The sequence below is a fragment of the Dasypus novemcinctus genome, chromosome 20 (genome assembly GCF_030445035.2).
Source record: "Dasypus novemcinctus isolate mDasNov1 chromosome 20, mDasNov1.1.hap2, whole genome shotgun sequence".
Taxonomy (NCBI): domain Eukaryota; kingdom Metazoa; phylum Chordata; class Mammalia; order Cingulata; family Dasypodidae; genus Dasypus; species Dasypus novemcinctus.
Genome location: NC_080692.1, coordinates 42,538,247 through 42,550,923, shown reverse-complemented (window position 1 = coordinate 42,550,923; position 12,677 = coordinate 42,538,247). Strand labels below are relative to the sequence as shown.

General features: G+C 35.3%; 1 protein-coding gene across 2 annotated transcripts in view; it reads right to left on the bottom strand.

Moving 5' to 3' along the window:
* The window catches only part of PDE3A (phosphodiesterase 3A), a 326,093-nt gene that overhangs the window by 17,793 nt on the left and 295,623 nt on the right, over window positions 1–12,677 (bottom strand). For both annotated transcript variants that reach the window (XM_004473228.5, XM_058282866.2), the window contains exons 11-14: window positions 5,475–5,588; window positions 5,137–5,336; window positions 3,093–3,296; window positions 2,251–2,406 (exon numbers count right to left, since the gene is read on the bottom strand). In XM_004473228.5, coding sequence (XP_004473285.3) covers window positions 2,251–2,406; window positions 3,093–3,296; window positions 5,137–5,336; window positions 5,475–5,588 — 674 coding nt within the window. The remainder of the gene's footprint in view (window positions 1–2,250; window positions 2,407–3,092; window positions 3,297–5,136; window positions 5,337–5,474; window positions 5,589–12,677) is intronic.

Sequence of the window (12,677 nt, the reverse complement as noted above, 5' to 3'; positions counted from 1 at the left end):
AAGAGACTTCTGCTACTTTGCATCAGCACCCCTTTAGCTGAGTAATACAGTTTTCAACTATTATTGTAGAGACAACTATTCATTCAGTTTTGTTAGTGTTTGCCTCACATATTTTGGGTCACCATGGTCAGGCACATAAATATTGTTATTTCTTCTTGATGGACTTCTTTCTTAATTAATGGATAGTGTCCTTCTCTAACAATTTTGAACTTAATATCTATTTTCTCCAATATTAGTATACCTATATCAGATCAGTTTGCATGGAATATCTTTTTCCAACCTTTCACTTTCAACCTATTTGCATCTTTGGGGCTAAGGTGAATCTCTTGTAGACAGGATATAGTTGGATCATAATTGTTTTTACCCATTCTGCCAATCTGTGTCTTTTGATTCAGGAGTTTATTAACACTCAGTGTTATCACTATAAAGGCAATTATTTACTTCAGCCATGTTATTCTTCAGTTTTCATATATCTTTTTTTGGTCTCTTCTTTACCCTTTTAGTTACCCTTACTGATAATCTTCATTTATTTACTCTACTCCAAGTCTCTCCTGTCTTTTCCTTTCAGTATTTCTTATAGGGCAGGTCTCTTATTGATGAATTCTCTCAGTTTCTATTTATCTGTGAGTATTTAAAACTCTTCTTCATTTTTGAAGGAAAGTTTTGCTGGATAAAGAGTTCTTGGCTGGCAATTGTTCTCTTTTAATACCTTACATATACCATACCACTGCCTTCTTGCGTCCATCAATTCGGATGAGAAATCAGCATTTAGTCTTATTGCGGATCCCTTGTATGGGATGAGTTTCTTTTCTCTTGCTTTTCTCAGAATTCTCTCTTTATCGTTGGCATCTAACATTCTGATTAGTAAGTGTCTCGGAGTAGGTCTATAAGGATTTATTCTGTTTGGAGAACACTGCATTTCTTAAGACATGTATATTTACGTCTTTGATAAAAGTTGGCAAATTTTCAGCCATGATTTCTTCAAATATTCTTTCTGAACCTGAAAGCAGGGATTCACACAGATCTTTTCACAATGGTGTTCATAGCGGCATTATTCGTAGTTGTCAAAGGATGGAAGCAACCCAAGTGTCCATCAACTGAAGAATGGACAAACAAAATGTGGTTTATATATATGTGGGGATATTATTCAGCTATAAAAAGGAATGAAGTCCTGATAAAGACGACAACATAGATGAACCTTGAGGACATTATGCTGCATGAAATAAGCCAGACACAAAAGGACAAACATTGTATTATTTCACGGTTATGATTTACTTATAATAAGGAGACTCATAGAGTTAGCTCAGGTTAGAGAATAGGGAGTTGATGTTTAGACTGGTATGGAACTTCTATTTAGGCTGATGGTAAAGGTTTGGAAATGGATGGGGTGACCGTAGCACATTATTGTGAGGGTAATCAACAGCACTGAATTATACAGGTAAGTGTGGTTAAAAGAGGACATTTTAGGATGTATATATTACTAGAATGAAAATTAAAAGATAAAGCATAGGAATGTACAACACAGTGCACCCCATGGTAGACAATGGATTATAGTTAATAGTACAAATATAAGAATGCTCTTTCATGAATTATAGTGGATGCATGATATTAATACAAGGTGGAAATAATGGATGCTAGAACTACTTTAATAATTGTTCAATTGTAACGAAGGTAACTACTGTTTAAAAAAAAGTAGTACAATTATTTTAAAAAGTGTTGTCACCAATAGTAACTAATGTTCACACTGATGCAAACTGTTGATGCTGGGGTGTTGTATGAATCCTGTATTTTATGCTTGATGGCTTTCTAAATCACAACTACTCTAATAAAAAAAAATGCCTATTTTTTTTTTAGCCTCTCTATATTGCTATTAACTCTATCAAAAAAGAAATAAACTTAACTTGATATACATTTCTCCATATACATTTAAACTAGTTTCTATTTTTAAAAAGAAATCTACAAAAGAACACAATTTCAAGGGTGTTCCTAATGCCTCACTGTCATTCCATTAAACCAACATCCCCTTCCTCTACAATGCTCACAAATAACTTGAACTTAGAGTTCTGTGCACATAGTTGAGCTCTTTCGTATGCCATTTTCTATCCTCTGATCAAAATTGGTGAGTGCTTTTTCTGATATAAGTATGGCTATAAAAGAGAATGATAACAATTTTGAAAATTTTGGGAACTTTGGTGAATTCTTGTGCAGCCAAGTATTGGTTAAGAGAGATTAAACAGTTAAGTTTGTTACCTGTTCATAAAATTCATTGACAATACCCTCGGTCCACTGAAGATGGAGGTCTTTACATTTTGCTGGCCCATTGATATCAGCCAATTTTATACACATTTGACAAACCAGTAGACGATCATTTTCGTTGGTCCAATCTATTCCAACATCATCATTCACCTGTTTGAGGGGCAAAGTTAAAATGTGTTTTGCCTCAATGAAAACAGATTTTGAAAAGGAGAGTAAACAATAGAAGCTTCCATATTAACTTCCTACCATGTGGTGATCAAAAAAACAACACTGAGGGACTTCTCAGCTATTTAAAATAATATTACTGTTTTATATAAATTAAGAGTAAAATAGTTCATCAAAAAAATAGAATAATGAATGATGGATAAAATATTTAATTACTAATTGTGGTATTGATCAATAAATGATTGTATGTGTTGTAAGTTATCATTAAAAGAATGTAGCTACAAATGACAATTTTCTTTTATTAATATTTGGCCATTTGTTTGCTTGATGAAAGTTTGCATCAGTCTTTTGACCTTTACTACTGTCAGATAATTTATGTCAGTGTACCATAGAAATGAGAGCAAATTAAATGAAACAAAAGTGTTAGAACTTTATTATTCTTCTGTAGCACAAATTATAATACATACATTGAGCACCTCAACTTCTTGGGTTTCTAGATTCGGACTCACAAGTATTTAACCTATATGTCTGCAATTGATTAAACACTTAATTTCAATTCATTTTCACAGTTGACTTATAAGAGTTGATAGGATGGAGTTAGGTTCAAAACTTTTGTTTCATAACATCTTTCAATGTGATCATACAATGAAGACTGGTACAAATCTAGTTACCTTGCCATTAAGTTTGGCTACGAAGTCAAAGTGTTTCTTCAGGTCAGTGGCCAAAATTGCTTCAATGACAAGGAAACGGAAATGTTTAAATTCCACATGGTCAAGGTTAACTAAGAAATTGTACTCTGGCCGGGACATGAAAAGATTCCATGCAGCAGCTGCGTGATGATTTTCCAAAACTGAACGATCATTATATAGCACCGCCTAGGAAAATAAGAGACTTAATTGTGCAACTTTTTCAGTTAAAAAATAAATAATAAAATGCCAATGAAAATTTACAATGCTTTTGAAATGTCATTCTCGTGGAACTGAGAAATATAATCTTGTGGTTTACAGTTATTCAGGATCACTTATTGCTGTACATTTGACTGTTGATCACTTTTATTTTAGTTTAATTTCCTTTATGGTAAGATAAAGTTCCTTTTCTTGTAACTTTATTACAAACTCTTGCAAGTGTAAAGCACTAGCCTATCTTAACAGAGTTCACTTTTTTTTCCCAGATTTATTTGCAGGACACGTGTATTTAAGCATAACGTGATATATATGTGTGTATATATATATATATATGGCAAAATATAAGATATATATGACATATTGGAATATATATCAGTTTCTGGCATAGAAATTACCTCTTTTTAGCTAAATATATGTAACTAATAAAGATAACTGGAATCTCTGAGGAGCCCACAATTCATAACATTCTCATGCTACAATCAGCCATGGACATGCCACCCTCGCTCTAGTAACTGAGAAATGTTTGGAATTCTTGAATAAAGCTGAAGGAAGCTACAAAAGAAAAGGAAATTGCCTTATGAAGCATGAAGACTAGTGTGTGACATGGGCTACTGAGAGGAAAATGAAGGCATAAGAATTAAAAGAAACACATATGTAGATGAAAACTTAATATTGGAGTAAGAGATGTGTCAGGAAGTCTGAATGATAAATGGTGCTGGCCTGAGGATATGCCTGACAACCTTTTGGGAAAATAACTCTGTATATGAAAGGCACATGGAAAGAAAGTAATGTGATTTGGCAGGAAACGAATATTGGGATATTTTTATGGCAAATAGATTGGAAGAACACTCTAGACTAGTCTACAGGAAAGACTGTATAAATGGATGGGAATGGGATCAAAGACAAAAGTCAAAAAAGAAAAAAAGAGCAAATATGGTACCAGATTGGCTTCTAGATCAGGGATTCTTAACAAGGGGTCCGTGAACTTAAACTGAATTTCAAAAACCATTATTCTTGTGGGGCTGTGTTGGTGCAGGTGTGATATAGTTATTAAATAATACACAGTACAGTGTGACTTAGTAAGGGGTCTGTGGTTTTCACCTGACTGGCAAGGGAGTCTGTGCAACAAAAAAGGCTAAGAAACCCTGCTCTACATCCTCTATAAGGAACAGAGGATCTTCAGATGTTTAGAAACCTGGGTTCAACCTATTAAATCAAGGCAAAGATGGCTGAGTTTGAGTCTATAGAATGTCTAGATATTTAAGGATTTAGTTTCAACTAGATTTAAGTATTCATCAAAATGGACTTTAAAGTTATTCATTGTACTTGGAACCTATATTTCCATCAAACAAATAAATGAATTGGTTTTAAATTCCTATTAACCAGTAGACATACTATGTGACTCACAATTGTTGTAAGTAATGTATTTCCAAGGAATGGAATTTATATACAAAGACATCTTATATCCTTAAAGGTCCAAGAAAGACTTTAAAAAAAAATCTTTTCAGAAAGAGACTTTGTGTAGGTTGGATTTTCTTTCTTGAGGAGATCCCTGAATACTAATTCAACTAGTTTTTTTCCGAAGGAGAAAATGAAGGAATTCCTATGGATGATAAAGGAAGTTGCACACCTGCCAATATCATAGAACAAACTATGACATCTTTTCAGATTAGCATGGTCTCAGGATGCTATCCAATGATTTAAAAAGCTTGCCTTTATTTACTTGGTATCTAATAAGTCAAATTTTTAAAATCTATTTTCTTTGGAGATATCTCTGAATTATCCTCCCACTCACAACCCAAAGGTTTACCTGTGGAGCGCTAGTAGCAACCAGAAAAGCATTCGTCCTTCCCGGGTGATCATAGTCATGCATGGCTGCAGCCACGTACAGTGCCATCAACTCCAAGGCAGGGATGTTTCCAGACAGACATCCATATTTATCATCCTGTACATTGTACATTTTTGAGAACACGTAGCCCATATGTCCATGCGTAAATCCACTGTCAGAATCTGAGAAAACAGAAGAGAAATTTAAGAAAACATTTCTTAAACTATCATTTGACTTTCTTTTTAAACCACAGCAGGACAAGTGAACCCCAACTTGGTTCCACTTGTTCACAAGGGGACAGGGATGTACTTAATAAGTACCTGAATCACTTGCTGACCCATGGTCATTAATCACAGTTGAGAGGCCAGGAATAGGCTGAGTAGTGAGATACCACACAGCATGTAAGACGTCGGTGGCGTGGATTCTGTTATGATCTGCAACCAACGCAAAGGAAGAATCTTTAAACCGGGAGCTCTGGGGTCCAAGGACTAAGAGTGCCATCTACTGGATAAACAGTTTAGTCTTAATATTTTAATACCCCCCAATGAAAAGCCTGTCCAACTTTCTAGGACAAATCCCCTAGATGACTCTTCCATAACTCCATAGTATCCATAGTCACAAGAACAACCATCAGTCACAACACTCATTTTGCATGCAGGTGTCTGAGGTGGAAAAGTCTGTGTCCAGAGCTTACCAGAAACTTACGTATACAGGAAACTCACTATGTGAAACAACAGTAATATTTATACTTGTACTTATTTCCATGCTCCCGTGGAAGAGTATGCAGAGTATCAGAATAAAACCAATACTTATGATCTACTTCTACTTAGGTCAGACCAATGGTCCATACTGTGCGATAGCCCATCTCTAGTAAGTGGCACCAAATATAATCTCTGACTAGAACATAGCACTATTCTTCTGTATCAAACTTAAAACACTCCAATAAAAATGAATAATATATCTTATATATGTAAATTAAATAAACAAAGCAAAATCCAAAACCTAAATCAACTATGTTCTCTGATCTGGAAATTCTAATTTGGGAATATCACTACAGGAAATAGAGAAAATAAAAACCTCTTTGTACAATAATGTTGGGAGATGAACCATTTGGAAGACGAAAAATTATGGAAATAGCCAAATTCCTAGTTACAATGTGTTTAACACGGCCACAGATATTATTCTATGTGTGTGATTCAATGTCTATCAAACTCTTACCAAACTCCTAGTGTTTTCAGGAAGGTAGCTCTTGGCTCACCCTCTTTTTCTGGTGAAATTTTTTCAGATTTTTCTCTTGTTTATCAGCCCCTCCAAAGTACTTCACTGACTGGTATGTTTCATTGCAAATGTACTACCTTCACACACTGCATTTCTACTATGATATAGCTTCCTTAGTCATTTTAATATGCTACTTTTCTGAATAATACTGATCAGATTAGGAGAAGAGAGAAAGAAAAGAGAACATAAAGGAGGAAAATGGGAATGAGAGAAACACCTGTATCTGGTTCTGCTCAGGGAAGAAAGAAAAAACCTATGATATCTGTGGAGGTGGGAGCACCCAGCAGCACTGCGGGCAAGTGGTGCCCACTTCCCTACATTTCTGGCAATTCTTAGGAGTTAGCTTTTAGGTGATGACATGTGGCCAGGAATTCAGCCAGGGTGAAGGGGTGTGGGGTCCAGAGAGGATCTCTGCAGAGAAGCTTTGCCTAACAGACTCCTAGCTTCCCAAGAAAGCAGGAAATTGTAAAACCTGTGCTCTTTTGCCACTGCTAGAGGTTCATGCTAATATTATAAAGTGCTTCCAAGAGCAGTTCTATTAAAACTGGGATCTACATCATGGTGTGTAGAATATCTCAAATGACTCAAGATAATTCTCTTTTCTGTCTTACCTGTGGCTTTGAACAAAGTTGAGTAAGCTAGTGTTTTCATTTTCTGCATTTGGGACAGATCTGACTCTGCCTCTATGCGGCTGTTTATTATCCATGTTCCTGTGGATGAGTTACTTAAAACTCTAAGTCTCCTTTCCTTTTCTTAAAGATGTGGGGATAATAACAGTGCCTTTTTCATAGTATAATTCCAAGGATTACATAAACGAATATATTGTAAGGGGACACACAGTAAGCTTGCAATTTCATGATAAATGTTATACACATAAAATAGATCACCTGTTCTCTCCAAAAATTAATGCTGCATTTGTAAAGATAGTATTAAAGAGCTAAAATAAAAGCTCCTCTAAGCCCCGAAGGAGGCGGAAGGCAGTGGTGAGCTGGTAGAGGAAGAAAATGGCAGCCTGGGCAGAGGCTGGCCCTGCTGGGGGACACGTGGGAGCTTCCACGTTTTAAGTTCTTTGCTTTTTCCTTGCTGCATGCTGATGCATGCAGGTAACTGCCACTCCCATTTCAAGTCTGAGAAATCTGAGCACAAGCCCAGCATTGCAAGGTGAATGGGGTAGCAGTGCCCAGGGGTTGCCAGAGCCTGGTTGGGGTAAAGAATGGATAACAGTAATTACACATGAACTTGCAACTTCTGAGCTTTACTGTTCTCTGCCCTGTCCCAAACGCCAGAAGCCTTTGGAGGTGATTTTTTTTTACAAACTTTCAAGGAACAAACAATCCTATCTAAGTAATTTAGTTCAGAAAATAAAAAAGGAAAACTGCAAAACTAATTTTATAAGGCTAGGGTAATCATGAGTAAAAAACTAGATGAAGATGGCATACGAAAAAAATTACACTTGCAATTTTGCTTAGAATTATAGTACCAATTTGTTGCAGGGTTTTTGGTATGTATTCTCATATTTGGTGATTTTGTATTAAAATATGGCTTTTTTTCTAAAAGAAAAAAGTCCTAAATAAAACAATAGCCAACAAATCTAGCTGTTTATTTAAATATATGTTTAGGTATGTAGGTATACATATAAGAGAGTTACATCTTCACCAACTGCTTAAACAGAATAGAAAATATTTTGCCTTGTAAGCAAGCAAGAACATATTTATTTTAAAAATTTACTTAGATACGTTGAGGATTGAATCTTGTCCCTCACAAAAGGCATGCGCAGGTTCCAACCCCTGATCCTGTGGATGTGAACCTACTGGCAAAGAGGAGCTTTTAAGATATGATGAGTTAAGTTGTGCCCAGACCGAATGAGGGTGGGCCTTAATCCAATATGGCTGAAGCCTTAAGCAAAGGAAATTGGACAGAGAGAGAGAAGCTATGGGGGACAGCCAGAATCTAGAAGCCAAGAGAGCCTTGAAGAGAAAGAAGATGCTGCCATGTGCATTAACATGTGACAGAAAAAACAAGGAAAACCCAAAGATTGCTGTATAGCCAGAAGATAACTTGAGAAGAAGCAAGCCTTCTATTCTCTGAAATCATAAGCCAATAAATTCCTGTTATTAAACCAACCCATTGTATGGCATTTGTTATAGCAGCCTGGAAACTAAAACAGCACCTAGGATGCACAAGTATTGTGCCAAATACAGGTTGCTCCCTCCATAACCCTCTGGTAACCCAAACTAGGAACAAAGGCATCCAGGAGAGATGCTAACTAGATCAAAGTAAGGTATCAACAGATTTCTCTATGAAATGCAAAAATGCGTAGATTCCTTGTGGCAGTTTGATGTTCTTTATGAATTCCAAAAAGAGATATTGATTATGTTTGTAAACTGGTCTGTTCCTCTGGGCATGATACCCGTTGATGGCATTAGATTGAACTGAGATGCCTTTAATTTAAAATACATTAAGATTATGGCTTTGATCTGACATGTCATTAGGGCATGCAGGGCTGATTCCCTGTTCCCTGGGTGGGCTATATAAAGGGATAATCAAGAAGGCAGAAGAAGTATATACACAGAGGATCCTGAGGCCTCAGGAAAAGAGAGGAGCCTGACAGTCTGTAGCTAACCTTGTGAAGAGAACAGAGCAGCTGAGCCTAGAAAGAAATGAGCCCTAGGTTGAGAGATGAACCTTGAGCCTTATGCCAGCCTGCAGCTGAGATTGGAAGAAGCTGGGACCACAGAGCCTTAAGAGGAAAGAGGAAGGCTGAACCCTCACAGACATTGCCTGCCATCTTGCTTCAATATGTGGCCAATGACTTTGGGTGAGAAAGTACCTCTTATGGTACCTTGAGGTGGACTCTTTAGGACCTTGTATCTATAAGCTTTTACCCCAGTTAAATACCCTTTATAAAAGCCAACAGATTTCCAGTACTTTGCATCACACCCTCTGGCCAGCTAATACATTCCTCTTCTTGCTTTGACATTGTGGACATCGAAGAAGGATAAGGAATGCTATTAGAGCTATCCTCATTTTAGACTTATCATCAGTATCTCTCTCCCATCATCTCTCCCTCTTGACAACACATAACACACATGCACACACTAACACATCACATACCCTACTTCTTTCCTAGAGTCTATCCATCTCCCTCTTCTGTCTTGATACACTAGTTTTCTCAACATTCTCCTTATCCCTCAAGCACAGAGCTGAAATGAACTCATAAGGAGGGTTGGAGTTGTATGTAAAATTTGTAGATTTCTAGACCCAAATTTATAGATTTATAGATTTTTCTATTTAAAATTTTGTCATGTTCCTATGTCTTATGGCATAAGGGAAAATACTAAAGAAGAAAAGTGATACCTTCAACATTTTCTCCTTTCTAATATAGTAAACATTGTAATATTTCTGCTCCTATAGTTTGTATCATGTTACCTCAATGTGTAGCTTTACAAACAGTGGCACATCATATGCAGATTAACTAAACCAAACTAAACATAGACTGAGCAAGACTATTCTCTTCTCTGCCATTAGGTAGCTACATGAGCCCAGGCACTTGCATAGTTTCCCCATTTCTTAAATGACTTACCTGAATAAGAAGAATTAGAAGTGTTAGGAGGAATGTATTTTGGAGATGACAATCTTTGAAAATAGAGAGTGTGCTCTCAAAAATAACTTAGTCTGTGACTGCATATGATCTGATGATTGATCTTTTCTAACCAAACTGGGCACTGTATTGAAAGGTACTGTAAACAATGTCAAATGTATTCATCTCCTGTGCAATTGGATATCAAACATAACTTAGTTTATCCTATTCCTTATTGAACAAATTTTTTATCACCTTGCTTATATTTATTATGTTACCACTGTTATTCCACAATATATATAAAACATAAATATGTGACTCTAATCTATAGATTATGTATATACATATAATTAGATTTTTCGAATTTTGGTCAGAGTTCTGGTTACAAATTTAAATGCTTTCATACTTCCCTCTTCTCTTGAAAATTATTAAAGATGTGGCAAGAACTTTAATAATACAAAATTTAGTTTCTAAAGTTTTAGTTCATTTCATTTTAAAGTTAATCCAAACCTATGTCCAGTTTGGCTACTCTTTAAACTTTTTTCAATTAATTATGGATTTTTTTTTACAAAAAAAACATTAGAAATAGTTTTCTTGAAGCAAATTTGAAAATAACTAGAAGGCAACAAATTGTGAATGCTAATTAATTATAATTAATGTTATGCAAACTTTTAATAAATATCCATATTAGTCTAAATTTACTACCCCAGCACATATGAAGTATTAAGTAAAAATTATCACCAGTTGATCTAAAGATATCTTGTTATAAGCTGTAAATAAACCTCCTTATGGAAAGTATCTGGGATTTCTAATAGAACAAACAGGCTTATTATTATTATAACAGTTTTTTTCTGAACAGAATGAATTAGAATCCATTATTTCAAGAAAAAAATATAAAAATGTATGAAGGAAATGTAAACCTTAATAATAAAATTTAGAATCTGGCTTTTCTTATCCTTAAATACTGGCCACCTTTCCCTATGATTTGATTAAGTACTCTTTAGAGAAAAGTTAGTTGTTCTATTGATGAAGTCTAGTATCAATCTGAATTAAATGGAACTTGCCTATGGCTGCTTATATCCCCAAAATGTATTTGAAAATAAAGCATTAATATGGAAATTTAGTCTCATGACTAGTTGTTCTTGAGTGTTTTCAGTGGTTTCCTTTCCATAAAAACTTATTTACCTAACTCCTTAACCTTTGAGAAATCACTAACACTTATTTCAATCACTGGCATCCAACCAGCGTGGGTCCTGGGAAAATTGTTTTAAGAAAGCAAGGCTTATCTTGAGATCCTTTTACACTATTCCCTTTCCAAGTTCTTGTCCAACTTCCATGGCTGCACCGGCCAGACTCTCCCAAGGGGCTCAGCACTCCTCGGGGCTTCTCTTTCCTGCTCCAACTGCCTTTGTGGCCCGTATTTTGATCCCAAATTATCCAACAAATCTCACTTATAGATTCAATTCTTCATTCTCCTTTCCAATCACATACCATCAGCTGCGTACTTTCATTCTAATGTAGCGTGTTCACGACATTTTGAAAAAACTTGTTAGTACTGGATCACTAGGTTGTTAATGTGTTACTCTCTTCTGCAAATACCTGTGCTTTTCAGCATCTGTATAATCCTTATTTAATTTCAGCTCTTTGCAAAGCCCAAGATGCAAAAACAAAACTTCAAAGTTAAAACATGGGAAGGTTGAAATGAAATAAAAAATATTTTGCTGTAGGGACTTGAAACATTTTGAAATGAACAAAAACATTCTTTTTGTAAAAAAGTTTTTTAGGGTCTTAATACAAAAATTTCTTAATAGAAAAAGGTCCAGATTTAAATACATTTCTAAAAGAAGTATTCATTTATTCATTCAGCATATATTTAAAATAATTTTTAAAATCTCTGACTGCTTAACTCTTCTTTGCTGAGCTTTCTCTTCTCTTTCACCCTTAACTGACATATGTACTGGGCTTGATTATTTTTCTTTATATGAATTGATTCCCTTGAGTACAGCATTTTTACAACTTCAATGGTTGGACCTAAGGATATTTTCTCCCATTCCACATATTTTCCAGCATGTAGGATGATTCTACTTATATATTCTGATGATACCTACATATCATCATATCTGATGATGTTATATATTGAAAATTTAGTATATCTGTGTTCCAATTTCTTGTTATTATAAATGGCAGACTTATTCTCAAAACATCCTCTTCTTGGATCTTCACATTGATCTGATTTAAAAAATTCTTTCCAATCATTTTTCAATAACCACTTGAAGATCTACTTTATTAGTCAGACCATCGTCCTCTACCCCCAGCAGTTTTATCTTGTATCGAGAACAATTCAGTGAGACGCCAGAACGAAAGTCAAATTCACCCAATGAAATAGGCAGGATATAAAATGAGCAAAAATATTTTTATATATTATTACGTATTACACCTAATGGCACTTACTATGCATGCAAAGCACTAATACAATCTCTTTAAAACTATTACCTCATTTGATCCTCATAGCAGTCCTATACAGTAGCTATTATGATCTCCATGTTATGGAATAAGGAATGAGGCTTGTAGAGATTAAATGAGACTCAGAGTCACATGCTTATAAATGAAGCGGTTAGGATTCTAAAGCAAGCCCTGTCTCCTTAGGTGGCTATATTGAATATCT